This window comes from Laccaria bicolor, genomic scaffold (genome assembly GCF_000143565.1).
Source record: "Laccaria bicolor S238N-H82 LACBIscaffold_3 genomic scaffold, whole genome shotgun sequence".
Classification (NCBI taxonomy): domain Eukaryota; kingdom Fungi; phylum Basidiomycota; class Agaricomycetes; order Agaricales; family Hydnangiaceae; genus Laccaria; species Laccaria bicolor.
The window spans coordinates 1,230,363-1,255,564 of NW_001889874.1; the positions used below are offsets into that span (position 1 = coordinate 1,230,363).

Consider the following 25,202-nt stretch of genomic DNA (forward strand, 5'->3'; position numbering starts at 1 on the left):
AAGGTGATTTGAATGGGCATAGAAGGGCTCTGCATTAGTTATGTATATTTTTGCGTTCTTGTACCCGGCGCTTCTCCGCCAAGGAATGCGGTTAACAGTTTTTGAACCAGTTTGCTCGGATGATGACGGCGGGAGGCGCGTGCTGAAACTTTGGGCGCTTACAGAATATAAGTACAAACGATGTCATCCGAGAGGAGATGTAAGTCACGGATTGAAGGTAGGCAACTTGAATTCTTGGGCAATTCGCAGGCGTCATAAGTCCATTGAACAACCATGGGACGACAAATGTTGACATGAGAATGAAATATATACAGCATTAGTTGGCCACATCGAAATTATTGAGGGAGCGGAGGACGCGTCAAGCTGGGGCCCACCTCGTGGAAGCCTGCGGCTGCGTCCGAGATCGGTGGATCTGTGGGCCCTGTTTTCGCCACATTCTGCGGGGACTCCATTGAATGGGCATAGGAGGGTTTTCCATTGGTTGTATTTTTGCGTTCTTGTACCCGCCGCTTCTCCGCCAAGGACTGCGGTTACTAACAGCTTTTCAACCGGATTATGACCGGTCAGGAGGCGCGCGTGCTTGAAACTTTGGGCGCTTAGTACGAACGGAGTACTAGGTGACGGATAAGGTAGGCAATTCGTGCAAAAGGCGTCATAAGTCCATTGGACGCGTCAAGCTGGAGCCCACCTCGTGGAAGCCTCAAGCTGCGTCCGAGATCGGTGGATCTGTGGGCCCTGTTCTCAGAAGTTTTGCTGAAAACTTTCATTCTATTAACCCCAGACCCGACACGCCGGCCCCACACTCATAGTGCACCGAAGGGCCGACACAGACAGAAGGTTGTACTTACAAAAGTAACAAGAAAACAAACCTTTTTCTCACACCTGACAACTCCAGGTATGACACGGCCTGACACGGTTTGTGTCTTGATTCGTGTCATTATTTTGAGTGTTTGATTGCTGATGATAAAGGTTAAAATCCGCATATCCCGTTACAGAGAAGGTGACGGTCCTTGCTTTTAAGTCGGTGCTTCTTCTGTACCCATGCCTTATTTGCCCGCCTGATGGACAGTACCTCCGCAAATCACTTTAGCTTCATCGCTGGTGTGCTCGGTTTTGTTATGGCAGTCACCTCCGCCTCCGCCTGGTGCCGCGCGTATTTTCCTAGTGTTCAGATGAAAATTCTGGATGACTTGCTCAGGGAGACCCGGCAGATTCACGAGCAGGCGGACGCCGAGAATTTATTCCCATCTGAAATTTTCCGGAAGATATCCAAGTCAATGCTTGCTAGGTGTGTCTGTTTCTTTCTTCAAGTTTGAATAATTAAAACGCACATAAAGCATGGAACAACGCAGCCTCTCACTTCGCAAAGGCACTTACAACGCGACGACCGTCATCCATGAATTTCTTGCTCTTTTCAATGGACTTTCACTACGCATCATCCAGCTGTCGTATCGTGTCAAGAAACTCAGAGCTTGCTTGCATGTTAGATTTCTATCATTGACTCCCTTCAAGAACATAACAATTCTGTTCATAGGCCACCAGCGAGATAGAGCGGAGCAAAAGAAGACATGGATTCAACGCCCCTTCGGGTGGTGGGGGCGCAGACGATACCTCTGTACTATTGCTGACGTCGATCGATGCCTCCTTCGACCCCGAGTCTGTGCATTGTCCAAGTAACCAACAGTTTGGTGGGAGTTCAGATCCCCGTCAGGGTCAGTCCGCCTCCTGCCCCACCGCACCAAGTGAACTTGATAGCGCTGTGAGGGAAGCTTTGGTTGGACCGGGAGATAGCCATCATCAAGGCAAGTCCAGCTCTCCGATCGAACGACAAGTTTCAAAGATGTCAATCTAGACAATGTTGCCCCAAGTGTAGGAGAGCCACTCAGCGCTTTAGAAGAGATACCGCTCTTCACACCGGTCGCTGCATCAGTCCAATGGGTTTACTTGAGAAAGGGCGCTGGTAGCACAAGGTCGTGAGCGAATTCATGCGGATCACGTTGAAGCCTGCTACCAAGTCCGCAACTACGAAAAAAAAAATTGATTCGTGTTTGGAAGATAGAAAGCAGCACTCACGTCGTCGTTGGATAAATGAGTTATACTTTATATTCCCTGTTTTGCGACCGCAATCGTATCGAGGACTACACCTTCCCCGACAGATTCATCAGGTTTGCGGAGCCTCCCACGAGCTGTTGAGATGCTCAGCCAGTCTTGATTTTGGGCCATTTCTGAAGTGCCCTCTCCGCACTGTGCTGTGTTTCTGGGTCGTGATTCATCATGAAATTGAGAAGGTCGGCAAGAAATCCTAATCCACGGTATCTTTAGCCATGCTTGGTCCGACGGATGAGCAACGCGAATGAGGGCACAGATACCTAGTATAGCTCTTTGAAAAAAACATTCCCAATGGTAAACACGTCAAAATGGATCGTATCGTTGGAGAACCTTGAATGGATCGTATCGTTGGAGATTCTTTAGCTCAGGGACATCTGTATCTCGGCCACCCCAATCAAGCACAAGGTGTGATTGATCAGGAAGAAAGCAATGAGAGAGACCATAGTCGACAAAGTAATACCGGACTGGGTGGTCGATACGTGCTCAAGGCGTCACCCAAAGTGACTGCATCAGGCGCGAAGTCCCTGACCAAAAAATGCCATCCTTGAGGGTAAATGGAGCGAGAGTCCATCATAATATTCGCGCCTCAGGCTGAGCCTGTGTGGCTCCAATTATTCATTAAATGACATATAGCGAAAGCTCACCCACCCATGGCCAACATTATCAGAATGCATAAACGTTAGCCCCTATAGGTGCCTGGGTACCTCAAGGATTTGTGTAACAGATTCCACATCCTCACTGATGGCCTTCAATTCGGGGTAATGGAACGGTCGCAACGACGGCATCACCAGGCAATCAAAGTTAGGTGTTGAAGGACCTCGGAAATCGTCAAGGATAGACAAACCGTGGTATCATCCTTGATTCTTTTAGCATCCATCACTTGAGGTAGCTAGATCCTGGCTACTAGATCATAGAGATGACTGTTAATGGGGCATACAAACTTTGAAACAGCCAAACGGGGTGCTATAGTGGATCAGTGGATTTTCTATTGAACGGAACGCCATACCTGAGCCTAAGGGCGGGTGAATGGGTTGATTTGGCTTGTAACAATGTATGAGGCTAGGTCGGGGGTGGGCGTGCGAATGAAATTGTTTGCGCGCCCGGACGCATGGAAAACGAGAGGTAGAGGTATACTCTGGTATACTCGCGGGTAATCCAGAGCGGTCCCGATGAGGAACGTTGACGGTTGAACGTTGAACAACCGAGATGTTACGTTAACGTTTCTATCAAACAACAACCAAATCAGTGAAATTTGAAATGATTGGATGACGTATCCGTATCAAACACGAGTTGACGCCAGCCTCATGAGTCTACAGCCTTTATTTGAGCTCGCATTTCCTCCATGGCCGCCCTTTCATTTCTCTTTTCGGCGAAACTATCGCTGAAGAAATATGAACAACAACCCCTCGAGTAAATTCACTTTGTGGCTGTCGTTTTGAAACTCGCCGTCACGATTATGATTTATCTCGGCTGCTGCCTGCTGTCGCACCTATCTCCCAGTCTCAGAAGCGCATCTCGACGAACTCCTGAAACAAGGACGATTTATGAGAAGGCGGATGATGACAATCATGCTTTCGGAGAGGTCACTTAACTTCGGGAACGCTCGCTGAGTACGATTTACGCTCCCACCTCCATTCTTGCTTCTGAACGTTGCATACGTTAAGTGCGGATAAATCTAGCGCCTTGCTTCGGGAACAGACCTATAATGCGACGTCAGCCGTCCAAGATTATCTGGCTCTGTTCAGCGGTCTTTCGCAAAGCATCATGTAGCTATGGGCCGGTGTCAAGGCCTTGGGGCCTGCTTGTTGTAAGAACATCTTTGTTGTTTTTTTTCTGCTGCGTCAGGCGTAAAATTGTTTTTCAGTTCACAATCGAGGACGAACGACGCCAGAGACGAGCTGGAGAGCATGGACACTCTGCATCAACGGACGTTAGGTGAGTGCTCCACGACTACCGACTTTCCACAAATTTCAGCGAGCAATTCGCCTGCAGAGCTTTGACAGAACGCGTCGAGGTACAAAATGCTAGCAGCGACAGGCTACAGCCAATGAAAGTTACATGTCTAAGATTTGATAAAAACCGGAAACGGTGGCTCTCACCTCTTCCCGAGTCTCCCCAACCCAGCTGACCCCTTTGATCCTCCCATTAGAAATTTGTTCATCAATCCGTACCTCTCCCCTGCTATCCCACTCTGACCCCCTCACCCTCTGTCATGTCTCCCGATCCTCCCGCGCCGAGACCGAATGCATCCTGTACACCTCTATCAACCTCCCCACCCTTCCAGACCCGCTCTTAACTCATAGTGCACCTCCCTCGCCCCTCGCCCGCAATTTGGCGCTCGCATTCAATTCCTTTCCGGACTTTCCCTCACCATGCCATGCCAAACAAGCCTCCAAGCAGACGACCTCACCCGCCTCAACCACGCCCTCCACCTCTGCGTTGACCATCTTAGACGGTGAACCCCACTTTTTCGGGAACGCAGTCCAAGCATGGGTTCTCGAGGGACACACACCCTCCAAAAGTTCACCAAAACCTATTTCATCATAGAAGTTTCTTGGAGAGCCAAAAGAGTCTTACCACCCTCTCTCACCGTTCCTTCACCCTCAACGCACGTGATTGACGGGACGAGGTTACCACGCAAATTGAAAGAGACTTCATCGAACCTCGCCACCCTAGACACCAATGCAGCCATCGTAAGAGAACTAGCACACGGACATGGAGTCCTGGAAAAGCGTCAAACTACTCCAATACTGTTTGGAAAACCCAAAGGAAAAAAGACGAACTAGCGACGTTCGTAGCCCTAACCAGCTTTGGGCCCTTGGAAAGCCTGAACATTGAGCGATGGCAGGAAAGAGTCAAGTAGGAATGGACGTGGCAGTCATCGCCGCCTGCGTAGCAGGACAGATGCTAAAGCTCGAATACCTCAGGATGATGGATTATACATGCCTAGTACGTCCGTTCATCCCCAAAATTCTCTTTTTTCTTACAAATGCCACCTCCAGCAAAACGGCTAGCAAGTCTCCTTCCTCCCCTCCCCAATGCGTTTCACCCGCCTCCGAACGTTAGTCATAAAACCCGCCACCGTCGTGAACCCCCTCTTAGACGCCTCCTCCCCAATAAGCGCCTACCACGATCTACTACATCACGTCAGGCGCTTAGAAGTGGCTGAACGGGTTATGAATGACTTGCCAACGCTGAAATTACTGATATTGATACTTCCGGAGAAGAACTATAGGTTCACGCGCGATGAGGGGGCGGTTTGGTTGGTGCAGAACTTGATTGAGGTGGATGTGGATGATGATGCGTGGATGAAGGTTCGGTTGACGGATGATTTGAAGAACGCGGATGGACTCGGAGACGACTGATATGTTGCCCTTCACTTAGCTAATGTGTATTGCTAATTATTGTCAGTCTAGAGTGTATTAACCCGTTCGTGTCATTATTCAATGGGAAGGTACGCTGACTATCTTCAAGTCCGAATAACTGGGTCATCCTGTGTAAACCTTGCCGAGCGGGGACAATTACATCAAGTACCACGCGGTTCTCAACGTCTTGTGTATCTGTATAGCACTGCACGCATATAACGAACGGCGAGAACATGAGTGCAGATGGTCGTGTACACGGAAACAAAACGCTACCCTTCCAAACAGATATCAGAAGTACTAGGTGTTACGGCAACAATTTAACATGCGGCACGAATTTCCGAGCGTTGGCAGTGTGTGTGTGTGCTTGCTATCACCTGGCGCTTCGGCGCAAGACTGATATAGCGCTTCGCCGCAGGCTGACAGAGCGCTTCGCCACTCAACCGGGATAGCGCTCTCCTACTCCGCTATCTGGAACATACGGCGCTATGTATGATTTACGTCCAACCGATACTAGTCAGTTTGAAGGTCCCGAAACTTATTTGGGTTCAAAAATACCTGACAAGGGTCTTTCTAGGTCTTTCAATAAAACGTTCCCATCAGTATCCCAGCCACCCCAATTCGACACAACGTGTTCTGACCGGAAAAAATTAGTGGAATAGGCTGTAGTAATCGGTCAAGTAATACGGCACGGGTACCACGCCACTGCCAGGCAGGTGCAAAGCCCTCATCCTCAAAATGCCACCCCTGAAGGAAAATGGAGTAAGTATCCATGATATTTGCGCCTGTACGTACGTGGCCTTCACAAACTCGTCATCATTGCGTGAAGCAGTCGCGAGAGCTCACATGCCCATAGGCGATATGAGAATGCATGCCAAATGCTAGACCGTGTTGATAGTTTGACTCCCAGCAGAACGATGCCAAGTTTTAATTCACTCACTTCAACAAGCTTCAAGAGGATTTGGGTTGCAAAATCCACAAGATATATATCTATCTAACCAGCACCGATGATCCCAAATTCTGGTCATCAAATGGTGGTAGTCACACAGCCGTTTCCACACTGTCTTATAACTTATCGGCTCTTACCTTGCTCTCGCAGGTCTCACTGGCAAGCCATAGCTTCTTTTGGACTGTCCTACCAGGAGCCTAGCTTCTTTTGGACGGCTCTTACCTTGCCCTTACCGGTCTCAAGCCACAGCTCCTTCTGGACTGTCATACCAGGAGCAAGAGCGAAGACCGGGAGCCTAGCTTCTTTTAGATATAACAGGATCCAAAAGAAGGTGGCTCTTGCTCCTGGTATGACAGTCCAAAAGACGCTATAGGCGTCAACTTTTTGGATGACTGATATGTGAGTTGACCAAACGGTTGTACTGGACATGGGGTTAAAAGCAACCCCGACACTTACACTCTTTACCACTTGCCCTCTTCATGGACACTACCTCCGCAAGTCACTTTAGCTTCATCGCCGGTGTGCTCGGTTTTGTTATAGCGGTCACCTCTGCCTCCGCCTGGTGCCGCGCCTGTTTTCCTAGTGTTCAGATGAAAATTCTGGATGACTTGCTCAGGGAGACCAGGCAAATCTACGAGCAGGCGGACACCGAGAATTTATTTCCATCCGAAAAATTTCGGAAAAGATCCAAGTCAATGCTTGCTAGGTGCGTCGAGAAACCGATATTGTTTTTTTTTTTTCAAGTTGAATTGAGGCTAACTTGCACATAAAGTATGGAACAACGCAGCCTCCCACTTCGCGAAAGCACCTACAACGCGACAACTGTCATTCATGAATTTCTTGCTCTGTTCAATGGGCTTTCACTACGCATCATGCAGCTGTCGTATCGTGTAAAGAAACTCAGGGCTTGCTTGCATGTGAATTTTTTTTCCTCGACTCCCTTCCAGAACATAACTTCTGTTCACAGACCACTAGCGAGATAGAGCGGAGCAAAAGAATAAATGGATCCTCCGCCCACTCGGATAATGGGGGCGCAGCCGATACGTCTGTACTATTGCTGACGTCGATTGATGCCTCCTTCGACCCCGAATCTGTGCATTGTCCAAGTGATCAACAATTCGGTGGTAGCTCGAATCCCCGTCAGGGTCAGTCCTCCTGCCCCACCACACTAAGCGAACTTGATAGCGCCATGAGGGAAGATTTGGTTGGACCGGGAGATAGCCATCATCAAGGCAAGTACAGTTCTCCGATCGAACGACAAGAGTTTTGAAGACGCCAATTTAGGGAATGGTGGGCCAAGCATGGGGGCACCACTCAGCGCCTCAGAAGAGATACCGCTCTTCACACCGGTCGCTGCATCAGTCCAATGGGTATACTTGAGAAAGAGCGCCGGTCGCACAAGGATGTGAGCGAATTGTAAATCACGTTAAGGCCGGCTGCCAAGTCCGCAACTATAGAAAAGATCAATTCGTGTCTAAAAGATAGAAAGCAGCACTCACGTCGTCGTTGAATAGATGTGTTATACTGTGTAACCCCTGTTTTGCCTGAAAAAAACGTTCCCAACAGTAAAGACATCGACCTTAAATGGATCTCTATACGTGCTAGAGGCGACATAAAGGTGATCCCATCAGGTGTGTAATTCTTGGCTTTGAAATGCCACCCCTGAGGGTAGATGGGACGAGCATCCATCATAATATTTGCACCTGTGCAATCTCTATTCTTCATCAACTGAAGTAGACCCATCGCGAAAGCTCACTCACCCGTGTGCTATGTTATGAGAATGCATGAAAGTTAGACCCTATTGGCTATTAGGCTTGCAGTGGCACAACAGTTCGAGTCATCACGTACTTCAAGAATTTGAGACACAAAGTCCACAGCCTCCCCGATAAGCCCAAACTCGGGATCGTCAAAAGGTCGCAATAGAGGCATCACCAAATATTCGAAGTCGGGCGCTGAAGGATCTCGAAATACATCAAGAATAGGTACTGAGTGGTTGGTTGGCTTTTGCAATAACTCCGGCGAGGAAAAGTATCTCGCGATTTCTGCTTCTTTAGGTGTTCGATACACGGTCTTCAAGCATACCGTGGCGCCATCCTTTGTTCGCTTGGCATCCATTACTTGTGGTATCTAGACAAAGAACAGTTGTCGAAAACAAAAAGCCAATCTGAAAACATGAACGCACAGGTTGTTGCAATGAATCCTCGTGCAGAAGAAATTCACCCTTTGCATTGAGCCAGGAGGGGACCCACCCCGGACGGTAACGAGGGCGTAATTGAAGACCCTTCTGAAGCAGGAAATGATATCGATCGTGCCATATCCTCTCGAATCGATTGAGGGCGGGCGGGTAATAAGAATCTGGTTGATTTGGCTCGTAAGTCGGAATGGGGTCGGGAGGCGGGCGTACAGTCGGAATTTCTTGCGTACCACGCATAGAAAACGAGGTAGGATGGAGTTATGTTGGAGTTATGTTCGGTTTGAAACGACGAGAGACCGGATGATGACGTAACAGACACGAGTTGCTCTCATGCATTGCAAGCAGTCAGGCTTATGTGGGTCCGCGCTCCCCCATGATCATGGTTTCACTTCTTCTCTTCGCGACATATCTTTCCACAAAATACCCCAGAAGAAATTATGGAGAGCCCTGCCAACAATTTCAACTTCGTGGCTGGCGTCTTTGGTTTTGTCGTCACAATTGCGTCTGCTGCTCTCTGTTGTCGCGCCTATCTTCCGGGGACGCAGATGAAGATTCTAGATGAATTGTTGAAAGAGACTAGGTCCATATACGAGAAAGCCAATGCTGATAACCTATTTCCATCCGACGATTTTCGAGAGGTTTCTTTGATAACGCTCACCGAATATGTGGACTGGGTTCGACATGGCGTTTCCTTGCTGATTTTTGTGTCAAGAATAGAGGAATCTAGTGCTTCGCTTCGTGAAAGCACCTATAATGCGAGAACAACTTTCCAAGAATACGTGGCTTTGTTTAGGGGGCTTTCGCGAGGCATCATACACCTCGCAGATTGTGTGAAGGACTTGCAGGCCTGCTTGATTGTAAGAATTTCTGAAGACTTCCTGGGTCAGAAGCCAATAATGCCATACCTAGTCCACGAGCGAGAGAGAGCGCCGACAAAGACAAGTGGGGGGAATGGGACACTCTGCGAATAATTTATCAATGTCCGATACGTTGACATCGATTGATTCTACCGTCAATACGGAACGCAGCTCGAGGGCTCAACAAGTGGGTCACAGCTCAAGTAGAAATCCTACCTCCTGCTCGCCTGCCTTGAATGAACCACTTGATTCTTTGAGGGAGAGTTTGGTGCGACTGGGCGAGGTCCACTCTCAAGGTGGGTCCTATCTTGCCAACTTGAGGGTCACTAACTAATGTTTGTCGTAGACGTCGACCAAGTTGATACCTCGGGCATAAGAATAAGTTCAGACGCTCCAGAAACGATCAATGATCTTAATCGGCCGCCTACGCCAGCTGAAGAAAAAACCCAGAATATCTTCTGCAAAACGCTGGACCGATTGAGCGGATGGATGCGCGCCCTTCCTGATAAAGGTACTCCGGATGCATCTGCGCAAGACTACGACATTTCTGGGCTGCTAGTATGACCTTGAACAAGCGCTTGATGCGTTCCCTCAACGTACCCTACACTGCACAACCCGCCGACAAGGCGAACCAGACACATCCTGGCGTACTCCCCATTTTTTCGGCCCTTTCTTCTACATGCACGATCGCAATCTAACAGTGGATCCGGAGACTTTGGCAGAGTCGAGGGTTGGAAATCTTCGCCTCCCCATGTATCCTCCGTGTACAGTGTACAGAGTTGGGTCCCACCGCCTTTACAACCATGATTTTTTTATTTTCGAAAGAAAATCAGGTCGATCAGTCTTTTGGCTAGTCGTCAAGTAGGCTGTTTTCAGCTTATCGATCAAGTGGTATGTAAAGCAAATTATTTTCTGTGTACTTACGTTACATACCTCTCCAGAACATTTTTTTGTTTCTCCGCGATGCACATGCGGTTTTGCTTCTGTGATATTCGAAGCATGTTCAGTTGATCGAATGCTTGGTCAGTATTCGAAGTTTGCGGGAGCATCAAGGTTTTATGGATTTCATTGATACATGAGGCTAAGGAATTTCGACAACAACCAACCTGAACGCTGTGAGATGCGTCCCGTCACCACGCTGTGAATTTGACGGACGTGTCTTGCTGTGTCTTTGAGGGCTCCATCTGATCCCGCGCAGCACGCTGGGCGTGATGTTTGTGTTTCTGTAGTTTAATTGTTTGTTTCACTCGTACGCGCAGTGCGCTACTGCAGTCGAGGATACGCCAAAGATCTAAAAATTCACGTCTTCTTTTTCTTTGCTTATGTCAACGTGAAGTTGTTATGGATGGGCCATTATGCTGCGCGTCAAGGAAGGCTTGCACCTAAGATTGCCAGGCATATACATACATACTTGGTTGTCTGAATCTGGAGGCGGGTGTATTGCATATATCGGCAGAAAATTTGGTGCCAATGATATCCATCATAGCAAGGAAGCCATTTGGCGCTACGCGTGGTGATCCACGCGAGCTGGATATAAGTTCGTGAATATGGATGCAGGATAAGTATGCAACTCACTTTTTAGGAGAACAAGTTTTGATACGAGCACCGGCGCTGATACATATATCAGTCGTGTCTTGACTTTGTGTTCCACCAAGTGAACCTATTTCACATCAACCGTCAACTGAACATCCATCCACACATCATCATCCACCTCCACCTCATTCTGCACCACTACTCCCCCCCCCCCTTTGCGCGTGAACCCAAAGTTCCACTCTGGAAGCATCAGAACCAATACTTCAAGCGTGGGCAGGTTGTTAAGATGAGTTTGGCAGCCTCGGACGCCCTGCATATTGAAATAGTTCGGGGTAGGCGCAGACTGAATCTAGGGAGTCTGGGGATGGGAAGTTCTATAATCAAAGTTTGGCTGCAGGCGAAACGCATTGGGAGAGAGAAAGAGCCGTAGGTGCGTTCCTGGAGATGGCATCTGTGAGTAATTTTTTCTGTGAAATAAAGAGATATAGTACTGCACATGTAGGATCTGGCACAATCCGAAGGTATTCAACATTAGGTATCTCCGCATCCACCCAGGCAGCGATAAACCCTCCTGATAATATTTCTCCTGTCGTTCAATGCTGAGACTATCCTAGGGTCCGAAGCGAGATAACGCGATGAAAGTCGTTAGTTCGTCTTCATACTTTTTTTAAAAGTATTGCAGTCGCTTGAGGTTTTCCAAGGCCCCGCCGAAGCCGAGAGGGCCAACTCTCTTACGATGGCTGCGCTAGTATAGCGTGGTCAGGTTTCGTAACGTCTCCTCGTAACGCAGCCGAAACTTTTACAGAATCTGCGTTGTAACTGAGGACCACAGAGAGAGCATGGTAGGGCTCACACCTGCACCGCATAACCGGAGAAGGGGGGTTCCCCGTCCAACATGCTTAGATAGATTGCGAAGGTTAACACAGAAGTGGAGGGCGTGCTTGCGGCGGGAGACGTCGTCTGCATGAAGGCTCGTTTGTGCGGGCATGGTGAGAGAAAGGGTGACAATGCGGGACGCGAGGTGGGGTCCGCGGGTGAAGGTGGCACACCATGACATGAGTGGTCGTCGAGAGGGTGTCAACGGAGGTGTATAGTATACAAGATAGCATGCGTTCGGCTTCAGCGCAGAAGGACCGGTAAACATGGAAAAATGCGTGGAAATCAGATTTATATAGCATGGGACAGGTGCAAAACGAAGAGCAAATCTCGGTTGGGAAGGTCATCGATCATCGATCAAGCTCAAGGCGGGCATATCTTTTGGAGGTGAAAGTTTTTGACTTGAGGTGAACGAAGTTGGGTGAAATGCTCTAGTAATTACATAAGCATAGCGAATTACGCCTCCCCTTGGCCTCCCCCACAAATACTCCAACAGCGTCGAGCAGCTTGCAATTGATCTCCGTCTTGTGATGGAAACAAACCTGCCTGATACACCTGTATGCCGGAAGCGTAATATCCGCGACAATACCTTGGACGACGCGCAGCTGAAAACGCGGTGCCCACTCGACAATGGGCGACACAATTGCAATCCCATCTCCGCATCTTTCCCTACCAATCAGCTCGACAGCCTACCCCTAGAACTTATCATCGAGGTCCTGCTGCAGGTGGACATTCCTTCGCTGACTCGCTTTCGCGGCCTCAACCGCCGCACAATGCAGCTTGTCAACTCTGTTCGCCAATACACCGCAATGATTGAGCATTGCCCCAACATCATCCGCGCCATTGTCAGCATACAGGTGGACGCGTTTGACTGTAGTACACTATACAGAACGCTTTGCACAAGCCGATGTTCCACGTGCAATCACTTTGGTGACTATCTCTATCTCATAGACTGTCGCCGGGTCTGTTACTTCTGTTTCACTGAGCTGCCGGAATACTTCCCCCTCACAAGTCACGCAGCATCCAGGCTCTTCACCCTCAATGCAAAGAGCAATGCCAAAAGCTTCCGCAAGCTCTTCGAATTGGTGAAACCACCGAGCATCCTCAGCTTGCCCGGGCGGTACTGTTGTGGTTCGTTAACGAGAGGGGGGAATTTGCAGTCGAGGCGACTTCGACTCTACGATCGCCGGGCGGTGGCCGAGAGTCTGACAGGCAGTGGTCTTTCACAGTCAGACAAAACTAATACGGAACCTAAGCGATTCATGGCTATCATCTCCGCACCAGTTCTGCTCAATGGTGGCCGGCAGGTCGACCGAGGGTTCTTCTGCCTCGGCTGCAGGAACGAGCACAGGGATAAAAACAAACACTTCAGAATCAAATACACCACAGAGGGCTTGTCAGGACACATTGCGAAGTATGGACGGGTAGTGGAGAGGATACCGAAGATCCCTGGCACTGGGTTCATGCACGTTAAAAAGGACTAGAATATGCCGCTGGGAGGGGAGGGAGGCGTAGGCGCGTTTTTTTAAGGCTTTTGTTCGTAAAACTTTTTCTGTGAAATGAAGAGACGCACTGCACATGTATTGTCCGCAACTCGAAGGTATTTATGTAAGGTTAGGTGACAGAGAACTGCCTGGCAAACATCCCCTACTTCCCTCATCATGCATATCCATAAACAACGATGTCGTCTCCGCCCTGTGATGGAAACAAACCTCCCTAATTCACTCGATTCCATGATACACGTATGTCGGACGTTTAATATGCGGGACAATACGTTGGACGACGCGCAGCTGGAAACACGGTGTCCACTCGACAACAGGCGACACGATTGCAAGCCAATCTCCACGTCTTTTCCTGCTAATCAGCTCGACAGGCTCCCCCTAGAACTTCTCATCGAGGTCCTACTGCAGCTGGACATTCCTTCGCTGACTCGCTTTCGCGTCCTCAACCACCACACAATGGAGCTTGTCAACTCTGTCCGCCAGTACACCGCAATGATCGAGCATTGCCCCAACATCATCCGTGCCATTGTCAGCATACAGGCAGATGCGTTTGATTGTGGTACGCTGTACAGAACGCTTTGTACAAGCCGATGTTTCACGTGCAATCGCTTTGGCGACCATCTTTATCTCATAGACTGTCGTCGGGTCTGCTATTTCTGCTTCACTGAGCGACCGGAATACTTCCCCCTCACAAGTCGCGAAGCATACAAGCTCTTCACCCTCAATGGAAAGCCACAGAGTAACGATAAAACCTCCCGCAAACTGTTCAAGTTGGCGAAACCACCGAGCGTTCTCAGCTTGCCCGGGCGGTACTGTCATGCTTGGACTACGAGGGGAGGGATTTTGCAGTCGAGGCGACTTCGACTCTACGATCGCCCGGCGGTGGCCCAAAGTCTGACAGGCAGCGGTCTTCCACAGTCAGACAAAACCACCAGGGAACCTAAGCGATTCATGGCCATCATCTCCGCACCAGTTCTGCTCAATGGTGGCCGGCAGGTCGACCGAGGGTTTTTCTGCCTTGGCTGCAGGGACGAGACAAATGCGAAAACCAAGCACTTCAGAATCAAATACACGACGGAGGACCTGTCAGGGCACATTTCGAACTATGGACGAGTAGTGGAGAGGATGCCGAAGGGCTACAGCAGGTTCATGCACGCTACGAAGGACTAGATTACGCCGAAGTCGATTTTTCTAGCCAAGCCACCGCATAATTCAGCTCTGTACGGAGTACGTCTTCACTATAAAATCCCAAACCCCATAACTGGGATCTAGTGGTTATTCCCGTTCGAATCTTGGTTGGTGATGGTTTCTGGTTATCTTCCCGAAAACAAGTCTTGTGTCGGCTACAACACAATGGCTACGCATGCGCACACATTTAATTATCTCAATATTCAGGTCCTGACTGGTGACGCGACGAAATTTATTGAATTCGAGTTGGAACAGTACATTGGACATAAAACATTGTTCATGAGCCTGTTTGCGTTGAACAGCTACCACGTACGGGCCACTACGCTGCCTGGGGCTAAGCAGGTCCACTGGCACCTCCGACTTGGCGGTGCATCGGATCCTGAGTGCCAGCCTTCACCAAATGGGCTTCACAGTAGTGCGATACATTCGGCAGATTTTCCTTCGATAGTTTCGCACATCGCACGTTTGTCCCAGCATGCCGCTCGCACTGAATGAACTGCTCTGGCTTTGTGCAACCGCAGCTGTATTTCCGAACCTGTTCAATGCACATTGTAGGTTCTGACTTTTTACGTGGTAAGGAATGCGTCTGCGTCGAACGGCAGCAGAACTCTACTCACTTTGTTTTTAACTTTGCTTGACGTGTGAGGCAGACAAGTGGAGGTTCTGTTTCGCTGGCTGTGGCTGGTGCAGTGGCCCCGGGTGGGCCTGCTGGTGGTAAAGATGGTCCCAATCATTCTGATACTTACATAAATACCAACGAGCCTCGTGCTCTTAACAGCTTTCTCCACAGGGGTACAACAAGCGACAAACAAGTCTATCGACGTCTATCCATCAGATACGCAGTCAGCAGGGGGTAGTTCAGTATGAATGGGGTAATAAGATGTCGCTGCGACGGACCTACTAGGTAACCTATACAGCCATAATTTGCGTCCAGAGCACTCTCTCGGCCAGCCAGTAGCCTCGCTCTCCTGTCATCTACTACTATTCCCAAAGCCCCTCTACGCCATGAACGTCACTAAATCAAAAAATATCTCCTAGCGTGTTCCGTTGAGCTGCAGGACGCCATCGACCCGGATGACAACCACTACCACTTCCTCGTCGATGATAAATACGTCAAATACGTGACCGCAGTGCCAGGAGCGCTTGGCGGGAATGACTACGATTGGTGCTTCGGGCCCATGCTGCTCGGCGAGCTCCTCCCACCTTTTCCACCCGGAAATTGGAACAAAGGCCACGTGGCCAAGGATCCCGTTATGCCTTCATCGAAGTAAAGACAGAGCCCCTTGCAGGAGTGGAAAATCGTTGGCATCCGTGAAGCTGAACGAGTTGGATTTCACACATGAACTTTTTCTGAGGCAACGCGTTCGCACTTCAACGCACTCCGAACTTAACGACGGGAAGCCCGTTCTCGTCAAAATTGCCGTTTGGCCTTGGGAGCTCCCCTTCATGGAGGTTGAAACGACTGCTTATGGATCCATTCGTGGCAGTGGTATCGGCCCCAAGTTTCTTGGCCATGTTACTGAGGGGAAAGACGGGCGCGTGGTTGGATTCGTTGCTGATGGGTACAAGATGCGAGGATCGCTGGACCAGGAGATTCCGAGGGCTGCAGGAAGGCCTTGGGGCAATTGCATGAGCTCGGGATCAAGCTTGGCGATATCAACAAACACAACTTTCTTGTGCGGGAAGGGCAAGACGTTGTTTTGATAGACTTTGAGTACGCGAAGAAATGTTCAATCCAGGAACTCGAAGACGAGATGAACGCTCTCAAGGAAAGCCTGGAGACACCAACTTTTCCGGGCGGAGGAGAAGTAGGTTGTGAGTGATAGATATTGGAATGTAGACGGTGGAATGAATTGGCGTTGAGCTACGAAACGTATACTTCTCAGGTTCTAAGATGGCTATACTCTCTTACTGAATAGGGAGACAAATGGTCAGTTCGAGACGATACGGCAGAAGCTATCCAGTGTGCTTCCATATTATCTCAAACGTATTGCAAACTAAACTGCACGAGAATTAATGCACAAGTTTGATTTGCGCATGCTCAGTTCACTACGTTACATCATAACTCCTCGTGTCAATTGGAAAAGCGGGGAACAGGGAATGAAGAGGGACAGGGCGAAGCATCGGCTTCAAAAGCAAGATATATATATATCAAGTCTAAGGTTTTACATACTTCTTGAGGCCGCGGGTGTGGCTTCAACATGAGCTGTCAGTGTCATTGAGTGTTGGAATCCACCCTACGGAATCTAGCAGAAGCCGTCGTCAGTCGTTAAATAGATTGTCCAAGACGATGTATACAACATACAGGCAGTAAGATGTCGGCATATACCGACGCCCAGTCAGGTCCGAGGCGGATAAAGGTGTTCTGCACATTGTAACGAACCGCACCATCTATTTTGATCTTAATACCCCTGCCAAATAATCAGTAAAGAAACAAAATTATCGAAAAGATACCAACTTTACAAGCCAATTGTCCCTGGTACCAAAGTTCAACAGAGCAGCGGCACCTTGAGCGAAGGACACCGAAGTGTCGATGCAAAGGACAAAACCATTGACCTCGTTCTTGTCCAGTAAATAGGGTTTGTCAAGAGAGAAAGTGTCGGTCTTGTCGTCTTCAAAGGTGAGCAAAGACGTAACGGTACCGACCGTCCCATCTTCTGGAGACGAGTCGAAGACAATCTTTTCCAATGGCCACATCTTGGAAGTGCCTGGAAGTGGCAAAGAGATACTGTGACCCCGCAGCTGGCTGACCTTGCCGAAGACGATAGAAACTGCTCTGTCCGTCCCTGTGTTGTGTTTGTTACTTAAAAATCACACAGCTCAGCCACCGTCATCAACTCACCGGCCTTGTCAAACCAGCCAAAGGAATCAGTGCCGGTAGTAATCTCGATCTCTATGCTCTTCGTGGCTGCGAAAGCTAAAAGTGGTCATAAGTCAGCGTCTCTAAGATTCGGGTCTGAAAGACGTACCATTATGTTGAGAAGACAGTAAACTGCTGTACGTCAAAATCTTTTGGGAATGACGTCAGAAGATACGTGTGTTAAGTAACAAAATCAGTGCCGCTAACCGAGTGGGAATACAAAGGGCCCGGTACCGCATAGTTGGGGTCGATCAAAGTATATGGCGTGCCCAGCCTCCTCCACGCATAGAGCGGCACAGATATGTAAGGGACCACATCCTTCTCGTTGATCACAGCAACACTGGTCAGGCTGCTTGCCAAACCATTGGTGAAGAAGTCGTAGAATGCATCATTGGCAGAGTAAGGTGCGCCAAAGTTGATCATCCTGAGCACATTCCGATTGGTAAACGAGAACATCGCTTTGAGAAGAATGGCGAGGTCAGCAGCACAGTAGGTCGCCAGTGCTCCACCAAGCGAATGTCCAGTGACATAGATTTTGCTGATCTGCGCAATCCCGGCTTCATACACTACGCCCTGTTCATTTTGCCTCAGCCATCAAGTGACAGAACAGATATGAGGATCCAATCACCTTCACAGCTTCCCACACGTTACTTCGGACGGCTGCATAAGCAGTACCAAAACCAACAGGTACTTGTCCGTTGGCAGGACCATCACCCAACATAGCCAAGCTCGATGACTCTGTTTGCTGTAAGTCCGTTATCCAATCCGCGATTGATGTTATTTCCGTTCCACGGAAAGATACAACAAGAATCTTGGAGGTGCTATTCCAAGCAACGAATGCCTGTGTATTTGTAGCTGTGTCGTCGATGACGGCCTTGGTGACAAATGAGAGGTTCGTCAAGTAGCTTCTCACTGCGGCTTCGGCGTCGTACACCGCATTCGCCATGCCTGCGCAGAAAATGAATTCATCGATGGTCGCGCCGTATGAGGCAGCAGCGTCTTGTGCTTTCACCTCAGAAGAATTGGCGAGAGTCTTGAAGCGACGTGTGGTGGAAGTGGAGTTAGTTGTTGGCACCGGGCGATACCTAACAAGGAATTTCCAGATGGTTTACAGAGACGACAGCCTGAGTGGACCGGACTGACCTGTAAATCCCCTCTACGTAAGATGCACCAATGACAAGGTTAGCCGAAGCTACAGCAAGACTCTTGACGCGGCCAGGCAGAGATTGCCAAGTATTGGTTGTAGTGCCCTCGTAGCGAACCACAACCTGTTGACTGGTGACAGCAAACACTGATCCATCCACTCCGACTTGAATTGACGCTAAATTAGAAGCCCCGCCATTAACCCAGGTCCTGTATCATCCAAAATCGTAAATTTGCACTTCTCGTTACAACGAGGAACACGTACGGGGGATTTCTTAACGAGTCACGTCGCCAGGCCTTGCCAGTAGTATCAATCGCCCAGACGGACGTGCGAGTGCCCGTCTCAACTGCAACCAGATTGGCTGGTGAGGTTGATGTAACGTCAACCCATGCTGGGGAAGCAGTTGAACCATCAAGAGTGTAGACCTTGCGACTGATCGAGATAGCCCAAACGTTGTTGTCCACACCACAAGATATATATGCAGCACCACCGGTGATGCTTGGCAGTTGAGTCCAGACGGCATTGGAATTATAATCCGCCATTTTATAGACTGTACCGTCACTGAGCATGGCATAGAGCATGCTAGGAAGCCCAATGGAAACATTCGCAACTTTGGCGTTTGCAGTGTTGAAAACAGCCGCCAATTCTTTCCAGATTTGGTTTCCGCTTGAGTAGAACAGACGTTTATCGGCGGTCAGACCTACAAGAAAGCCGTTTGGAGCGACGGTGAGGTCGATGAAGGCTGCGTTGCGGAGATCAGGGCCGCGGAACCATTGCCAGTCGCGCGAGCTGGAGGACAGTGCATGAGTATGGAATGCACGGCTGAACCAGGGAATGCAACTCACTTTCCGAGAGACCAATCTGTAGCTTGAGTCCCGACACGCGCACTGTTAGTAACTTGTGCAGTGGGGCTGAAGTAAAGCGGTCCGTCGACCTGGAGGTTGAGAATCGAGTTTGAGGCCAAGCCGTTCACCTGCCAACGGGTGCCGCCAAATTGATTGAATGCTGATTGGGTGCGGACAAGCTGAACATTGTAGACTGTTATGAAGAACATCAAGATCTCAACTCAGAATGTTGACACAACAGAGGACATACCATCCTTGTCAATTGGATACCATTTGTTATTTTGAGGATTGACACTAAGCGTCTGACCATCCAGGTCGTTAACGAGCAAACCTCGAGAATGATACCAGAGCCGAGAGGGAGAGAGGTTATTGAAGTCGGGCGAGGTCGCAGTGCTGACTCTGTCCAGAATAAGGCCATCTGTGGTAATAAAAAGTAAGGATGCACTCTATGAAAGACTAGGGAAGGTGTTATACCCTTTGAGAAGATAGGCTGCGCGAATCCAGGAGGAATTAAACACCAATCTCGCATTTCCGGTCCATCGTAGAATGTTGGTTGCCAAAGTGGAACATCTGCCGACAAAAGAAGACTTGCTCCAACCTATCCATACGTATGAGCTGAGTCAACTGACGGTGTTGGCAAACCAATGCGAAATGAACTTACGTTATAGCCATATCCCCATGCATCCTTCGAGCCAGCTGGTGGGGTTGTGAGTTGAGGACGATCGGCCCTCAAAACTTTAGTGGGGTACTTTAAACTCTGAATGCGTCCAGTGCTACTGATTCGAGTCCACGCCTGTTCTGCTGGAATTGTCGCAGCCCCAGCCCTGACACCAAACGTCAGCACAGGATTCTCTGAATAAAGGACACACTAACTGGTAGGCAACAAGAGTTATGGTCGCTCCATCCGTTGAAAGACATTTGTTCGTTGACGCATTGACAATTTGCCCGCCCTCTGTCCAGACCCAAAGCTGAGTTGCGACGTTGGCGTCCGAGCGAGGCTTCTTGAGTTGGAGCGAGGGTGACTTGCCAACGCTATTAGGAGTGACGTCGATAACAAGTCCTGAAATGAACGTGTATATCCACACGGGCGAGCGGTCAGCAACTGTATCACACGGAACGTTGTTAGTCGTTCATTTTAATTGGGAAAAAAGGCGCACTCGTCTTCTTCGGCAAAATGGGAAGCTGCCAGCTTCCACTCCTCCCACTTTCCGAATAGACTATTCCACGTGTAGGATCCCTTGAGATAACGAAATTAAACGTCGGTCCTCCTAAGTGAATCGGTTAGATCGACTGCCGCGAAAGAAACTGACTGGCTGACCTTCGTACCCCAATTCAATGTTATGAAAGCCATCGTATACTACAACAGCCCAAGTCGTGGAGGTACGCCTGACGCGGTCGCCAACTTCTTGAATAACGATGCTATGATATCCATCGACTTGAATGAAACGATCTGCAGAGCCAACATTGCCGTTCGGCGTCAATGAGACAGATAGATTGGTGGTGTTCTGAAATGAGACGCCCCAGACCATCTTGCCGCAAGATGATTCGATCTTCTTGAAAAAAGCTTATAGGTCCTTTATACGCTCATAATTCAACCCCCGAAAGAGTTGTGAACGGATGAGCTGGGCGCGGCCTCCTTCCGGAGACAACGATGCAGGGACCAGGAACGAAAAGAAGTCGAGAATGCCGCCCTTGAGCAGAGTCGCGAATGAGAGATGGGACTCTGAACATCACGGCCGCCTAAACGCTAATAATGAGACTTGTAACATCAGAAGTGATGATCGTTTACCACTTTTCACGGGCAGTCCAACTTGATCCCAAGACCTTGAAATGGCAGCATTCCAAAGTTCAAACGCCACGCAGCGTACCCATCGATAGCGCAGGTGACGCAGGGCAGGTACGATAATTTCCTGAAACAGAAATAGGCTTTACAATTCTTGCGGAGAAATCTTGGCGGGAGACACAGGTATCACGAACCGACAACTTGTGAAAAGCCGACCAACGTTTCGAACCCGCTTAACTACCTCACGTGCACTTGGCCTCTCTTGGCCTTAACCTTAATCTAGGTCTACGTCAATCAGTGCTCGAGATTTTTCGTTTCTCTGGCTGTATGGACGACCGTCCACACAAGGCCCATCGCCCAGCCCAGTCAGGCGCAAAGGCTGAAAAGAAAAGCAAAGGGAAGGGAAAGGAAAAACAACATGGATTCAACGAAAAGGTGTTTGCAACTACTTTTTTTTTTCAATTTCGCGAACTCACCATGTCTCGCAGGCTTTTGCGCCTAAATCAGGTCGTCGAGCAGACCGGCAAGGCAGACGAAATGTTGAGCGAGACCAAACACGCTTACATGTCCCCCTCGTTAACCGAACACCTGACGACGAGCCTCCACCAGTAATTATAGCCATCGTTGGTCCCCCAGGAGTCGGCAAAACGACCTTACTGAAGAGCCTTGTCCGGCGGTATACCAAACAAATGTTAAACGACGTCAAAGGTCCCGTCACTGTTGTCAGTGGCAAGAAACGCCGTCTCACCTTTATTGAATGCAACAACGACCTGAACAGTATGATCGACATTGGGAAAATCGCCGACCTCGTCCTCCTCATGATTGACGGTTCCTTCGGTTTTGAAATGGTGCATATCCCCCACTTTACAAATGCATCAGCTCACCTTTGTCTAGGAAACATTCGAATTCCTCAACATCCTCCAATCTCACGGCTTCCCAAAAGTAATCGGCGTCCTCTCCCACCTGGACCTAATCAAAAAGGCTGCCACTCTCCGTTCCACCAAAAAAGCCCTCAAAAAGCGGTTTTGGACAGAAATCTACCAGGGCGCAAAGCTGTTCTATCTGTCTGGAGTCCTTAACGGGCGGTACCCCGACACTGAAATTATGAACCTCTCCCGCTTTATCAGCGTCATGAAATTCCGCCCCTTAGTCTTCCGCAACTCTCATCCATATCTCCTTGCAGACCGTCTAGAGGATCTGACGCCTCGAGAACTCGTTCGGACTTCCAAAGGTAAATGCGATCGGACGGTAACAGTCTACGGCTACGTGAGGGGAACAAACCTCCGTCAAAGTCACAAAGTCCATATACCAGGTGTTGGAGACCTCGATATACAGGACATAACAGTGCTAGGCGATCCTTGCCCCTTACCAAATGAGAGTTCGGAAAAGAGGCGCAAGTTGAGTGAGAAAAAGAAGCTGCTCATCCATGCTCCCATGAGCGATGTCGGTGGGGTGATCTACGACAAGGATGCTGTGTGGGTGAATGTTCCTGGTAGTTTCACGCGTGGAAATACAGATGGTACATTCCTGACTTTTCTCACTGATCAATTGTTAATTCTCGCTCCAGTTCCACAAGGCGAAGGCGAGCAAATGGTGATGGATCTGCAAGATGTCAACAACACCCTCGAAGATGCTGTCGCCAAATCTCAAATCCGGTTGTTCGGCACTTCTTCACAAAATCTCACTGTCGAAGATGAAAAGGGTGGCATTAGTGGGGAGGAGTCTGATGAAGAGGAATATAGTGATGAGGAGGATGAAGAAGAAGGTGATGATGAGGAGGATGAGGAGGACGAAGGGGATGAGGACGAGTCGGATGAGGGTGATGATGCAGAGATTTCAAGAGACGCTAGAAATACCGGCCGAACGACACACCGCAAAATCATGCGCACAGTTCCTTCTTTCAGCAAAAAGGAACGTCAAGATGTTGAATACGCCGACAGCGATTCCGATCTTGGCGGAGACGACGTCGACGAGGAGGATGGGCGGGTCCGATTTAATGGTGAAGATCAAGATCAAGACATTCCCAGTGACGAAGAAGCAGAGGCTATCTCAGAGGGAGAAGAAGGGGAGTCAATACCGAAATGGAAGCTAAACCTATCCGAACGAGCTCAAAAATCCACCTCCCTTTCTCGGAAAGCCTGGCTGAAAGATTGGACGAAGCTCATATACTCGACCAACCTTACTCCCGAGGAGATCATTGGCGACAAAAGAGAGGAGGACCAGGAAGAGGATGACAAGATGGAGATGGACGAAGACGACTTCTTCAAGATCAAGAAGACATCGTCTGATAATGCCGAAGAGCTGGATATGAGCAACGACCCCGTTGATCCTGAGGAGTTGAAGAAGTGGGAGGATGAAGATATGTTAGAATCAATACGGCATCTCTTCATTACAGGCGGGGATGTCGATGCAGAACAAGGTGACGGTGGACTTGACGAACAAGGCGAGGATGCAGACGCGGACGAAAACGAAAACGACGAAGACAGCAATGCCCCAAAACCCTCCTCATCCGACCCCGAGTCCACACGAGCAGCAGCCTTAGCCGCCAAGAAAGAAGCTCTCAAGCGCAAGTTTGATGAACAATACGACGATCCCGAGTCCTCCAAACTCGACTTTTACACGGAGAAAAAGGACGAGATGGCGCGCCAACTCGCCTTGAACCGTGCAGAGTTTGAAGGTGTTGACGCTGAATCGCGTGCCTTGGTTGAGGGCTACCGTCCAGGATCCTATGTCCGCATAGAGCTCGCCAACGTCCCTGCCGAGCTTATCGAGAACTTTGATCCTACATACCCCATCATCGTCGGTGGGCTGCTCGCAGCCGAAGAAAGGTTCGGATACGTCCAAGTCCGTATAAAACGACACAGGTGGTACATCAAGACACTCAAAACCAATGACCCCCTCATCTTCTCTCTCGGTTGGCGTCGATTCCAAACTATCCCTATATACTCACTTGACGACCACTCTATACGGATGCGCATGCTTAAATACACCCCAGAGCACATGCACTGCTACGCTACATTCTATGGGCCTGTGTCACTTCCTAACACCGGTTTCTGCGCGTTCAACTCGCTCTCAGGGGATACCCCCGGTTTCAGGGTCACTGCTACAGGGGTGGTGCTCGACATCGATCGCTCAGTGAAGATTGTGAAGAAACTCAAGTTGACTGGGGTGCCGTATAAGATCTTCAAGAACACGGCGTTCGTTCGGGATATGTTTTCATCTGCGTTGGAAGTGGCGAAGTTTGAAGGGGCCAATATTCGTACTGTGTCCGGTATCAGAGGCCAAGTGAAGAAAGCTCTCCCTAAGCCTGATGGCGCGTTCCGAGCAACCTTTGAAGATAAGGTCCTCATGAGCGGTAAGAGGTTCCTTTTGAATGTTTTCTCCGATTTCTAATGTTGATAATTCCAGACATTATATTCCTCCGGGCATGGTACTCAATCCAACCTAGGAAATTCTACAACCCCGTCACTTCACTTCTCCTCTCCAACAAGGCTGACTGGACAGGCATGCGACTAACCGGTCAAGTCAGACGAGACGAAGGCATTAAAACACCCTTGAACGTCAACTCAACATACAAGCGCATCGAACGCGCTCCCCGTCGCTTCAATCCCCTCATCGTGCCTAAAAAACTCCAAGCCTCCCTCCCCTACGCATCCAAACCCAAACTAATGAAACCACAACAAAACCAGACCTATCTCCAAAAACGCGTTGTTGTGATGGAGCCGGAGGAGAAAAAGGCCGTGGCACTTCTACAGCAGATACGGGCGTTGAGGAAGGATCAGGTGGTGAGGAGGAAAGAGAAGAAGGTTGAGAAGAAGGCGGAGAGGCAGAAGAAGTTGGCGAAGGAGGAGGAGAGGAAGGGGGAGAAGGAGAAGGAAAGAAGGAAGGAGGCGATGAGGGCCGCGGGGCAGAAGAGTAAACGCGAAGCTGATATGGAAGATGGTCGGGGAAGGAGTAAACGGCGGAAGACTTGAAAGTCCATGTATTAGGACAGGCTACG

General features: G+C 49.4%; 8 protein-coding genes across 8 annotated transcripts; 5 read left to right on the forward strand and 3 right to left on the reverse strand.

Moving 5' to 3' along the window:
* Nucleotides 1–1,061: 1,061 nt before the first annotated feature.
* LACBIDRAFT_308693 (uncharacterized protein) lies at nucleotides 1,062–7,255 on the forward strand (the record flags this gene model as incomplete). The annotated part of the gene is made up of 7 exons (XM_001875614.1): nucleotides 1,062–1,288; nucleotides 1,338–1,482; nucleotides 1,535–1,802; nucleotides 3,774–3,916; nucleotides 3,974–4,044; nucleotides 5,037–5,058; nucleotides 7,193–7,255. The coding sequence occupies 7 exons, from the start codon at nucleotides 1,062–1,064 to the stop codon at nucleotides 7,253–7,255; spliced, it is 939 nt and encodes a 312-aa protein (XP_001875649.1).
* Nucleotides 7,256–7,588: 333 nt separating this feature from the next.
* Nucleotides 7,589–8,851, reverse strand: LACBIDRAFT_322624 (uncharacterized protein; the record flags this gene model as incomplete). Its single annotated transcript, XM_001876054.1, has 6 exons — nucleotides 7,589–7,741; nucleotides 7,768–7,871; nucleotides 7,920–8,123; nucleotides 8,181–8,187; nucleotides 8,269–8,547; nucleotides 8,603–8,851. 6 exons carry the CDS (start codon nucleotides 8,849–8,851, stop codon nucleotides 7,589–7,591), a joined length of 996 nt encoding a protein of 331 aa, XP_001876089.1.
* A 741-nt stretch (nucleotides 8,852–9,592) lies between these two features.
* Nucleotides 9,593–10,035, forward strand: LACBIDRAFT_308695 (uncharacterized protein; the record flags this gene model as incomplete). The annotated part of the gene is made up of 2 exons (XM_001875615.1): nucleotides 9,593–9,767; nucleotides 9,818–10,035. 2 exons carry the CDS (start codon nucleotides 9,593–9,595, stop codon nucleotides 10,033–10,035), a joined length of 393 nt encoding a protein of 130 aa, XP_001875650.1.
* A 286-nt stretch (nucleotides 10,036–10,321) lies between these two features.
* Nucleotides 10,322–11,992, reverse strand: LACBIDRAFT_322625 (uncharacterized protein; the record flags this gene model as incomplete). Its single annotated transcript, XM_001876055.1, has 6 exons — nucleotides 10,322–10,337; nucleotides 10,396–10,552; nucleotides 10,578–10,694; nucleotides 10,883–10,998; nucleotides 11,047–11,131; nucleotides 11,860–11,992. The coding sequence occupies 6 exons, from the start codon at nucleotides 11,990–11,992 to the stop codon at nucleotides 10,322–10,324; spliced, it is 624 nt and encodes a 207-aa protein (XP_001876090.1).
* Nucleotides 11,993–12,410: 418 nt separating this feature from the next.
* On the forward strand, nucleotides 12,411–13,462 carry LACBIDRAFT_292411 (uncharacterized protein; the record flags this gene model as incomplete). The annotated part of the gene is made up of 1 exon (XM_001875616.1): nucleotides 12,411–13,462. One exon carries the CDS (start codon nucleotides 12,411–12,413, stop codon nucleotides 13,362–13,364), a length of 954 nt encoding a protein of 317 aa, XP_001875651.1. The 3' UTR covers nucleotides 13,365–13,462.
* A 376-nt stretch (nucleotides 13,463–13,838) lies between these two features.
* Nucleotides 13,839–14,552, forward strand: LACBIDRAFT_322627 (uncharacterized protein; the record flags this gene model as incomplete). The annotated part of the gene is made up of 2 exons (XM_001875617.1): nucleotides 13,839–13,941; nucleotides 14,017–14,552. The coding sequence occupies 2 exons, from the start codon at nucleotides 13,839–13,841 to the stop codon at nucleotides 14,550–14,552; spliced, it is 639 nt and encodes a 212-aa protein (XP_001875652.1).
* Nucleotides 14,553–16,644: 2,092 nt separating this feature from the next.
* LACBIDRAFT_322629 (ricin-containing lipase tectonin-like protein) lies at nucleotides 16,645–20,948 on the reverse strand (the record flags this gene model as incomplete). Its single annotated transcript, XM_001876056.1, has 17 exons — nucleotides 16,645–16,697; nucleotides 16,744–16,807; nucleotides 16,876–16,981; nucleotides 17,029–17,356; nucleotides 17,413–17,487; nucleotides 17,540–17,579; nucleotides 17,638–18,003; nucleotides 18,059–18,515; nucleotides 18,574–18,783; nucleotides 18,839–19,363; nucleotides 19,420–19,612; nucleotides 19,670–19,837; nucleotides 19,894–20,017; nucleotides 20,081–20,243; nucleotides 20,293–20,521; nucleotides 20,577–20,687; nucleotides 20,738–20,948. The coding sequence occupies 17 exons, from the start codon at nucleotides 20,946–20,948 to the stop codon at nucleotides 16,645–16,647; spliced, it is 3,423 nt and encodes a 1,140-aa protein (XP_001876091.1).
* Nucleotides 20,949–21,529: 581 nt separating this feature from the next.
* On the forward strand, nucleotides 21,530–25,176 carry LACBIDRAFT_245157 (uncharacterized protein; the record flags this gene model as incomplete). Its single annotated transcript, XM_001875618.1, has 7 exons — nucleotides 21,530–21,637; nucleotides 21,691–22,011; nucleotides 22,097–22,721; nucleotides 22,770–23,010; nucleotides 23,107–23,228; nucleotides 23,256–24,557; nucleotides 24,611–25,176. The coding sequence occupies 7 exons, from the start codon at nucleotides 21,530–21,532 to the stop codon at nucleotides 25,174–25,176; spliced, it is 3,285 nt and encodes a 1,094-aa protein (XP_001875653.1).
* Between the last annotated feature and the right edge of the window lie 26 nt (nucleotides 25,177–25,202).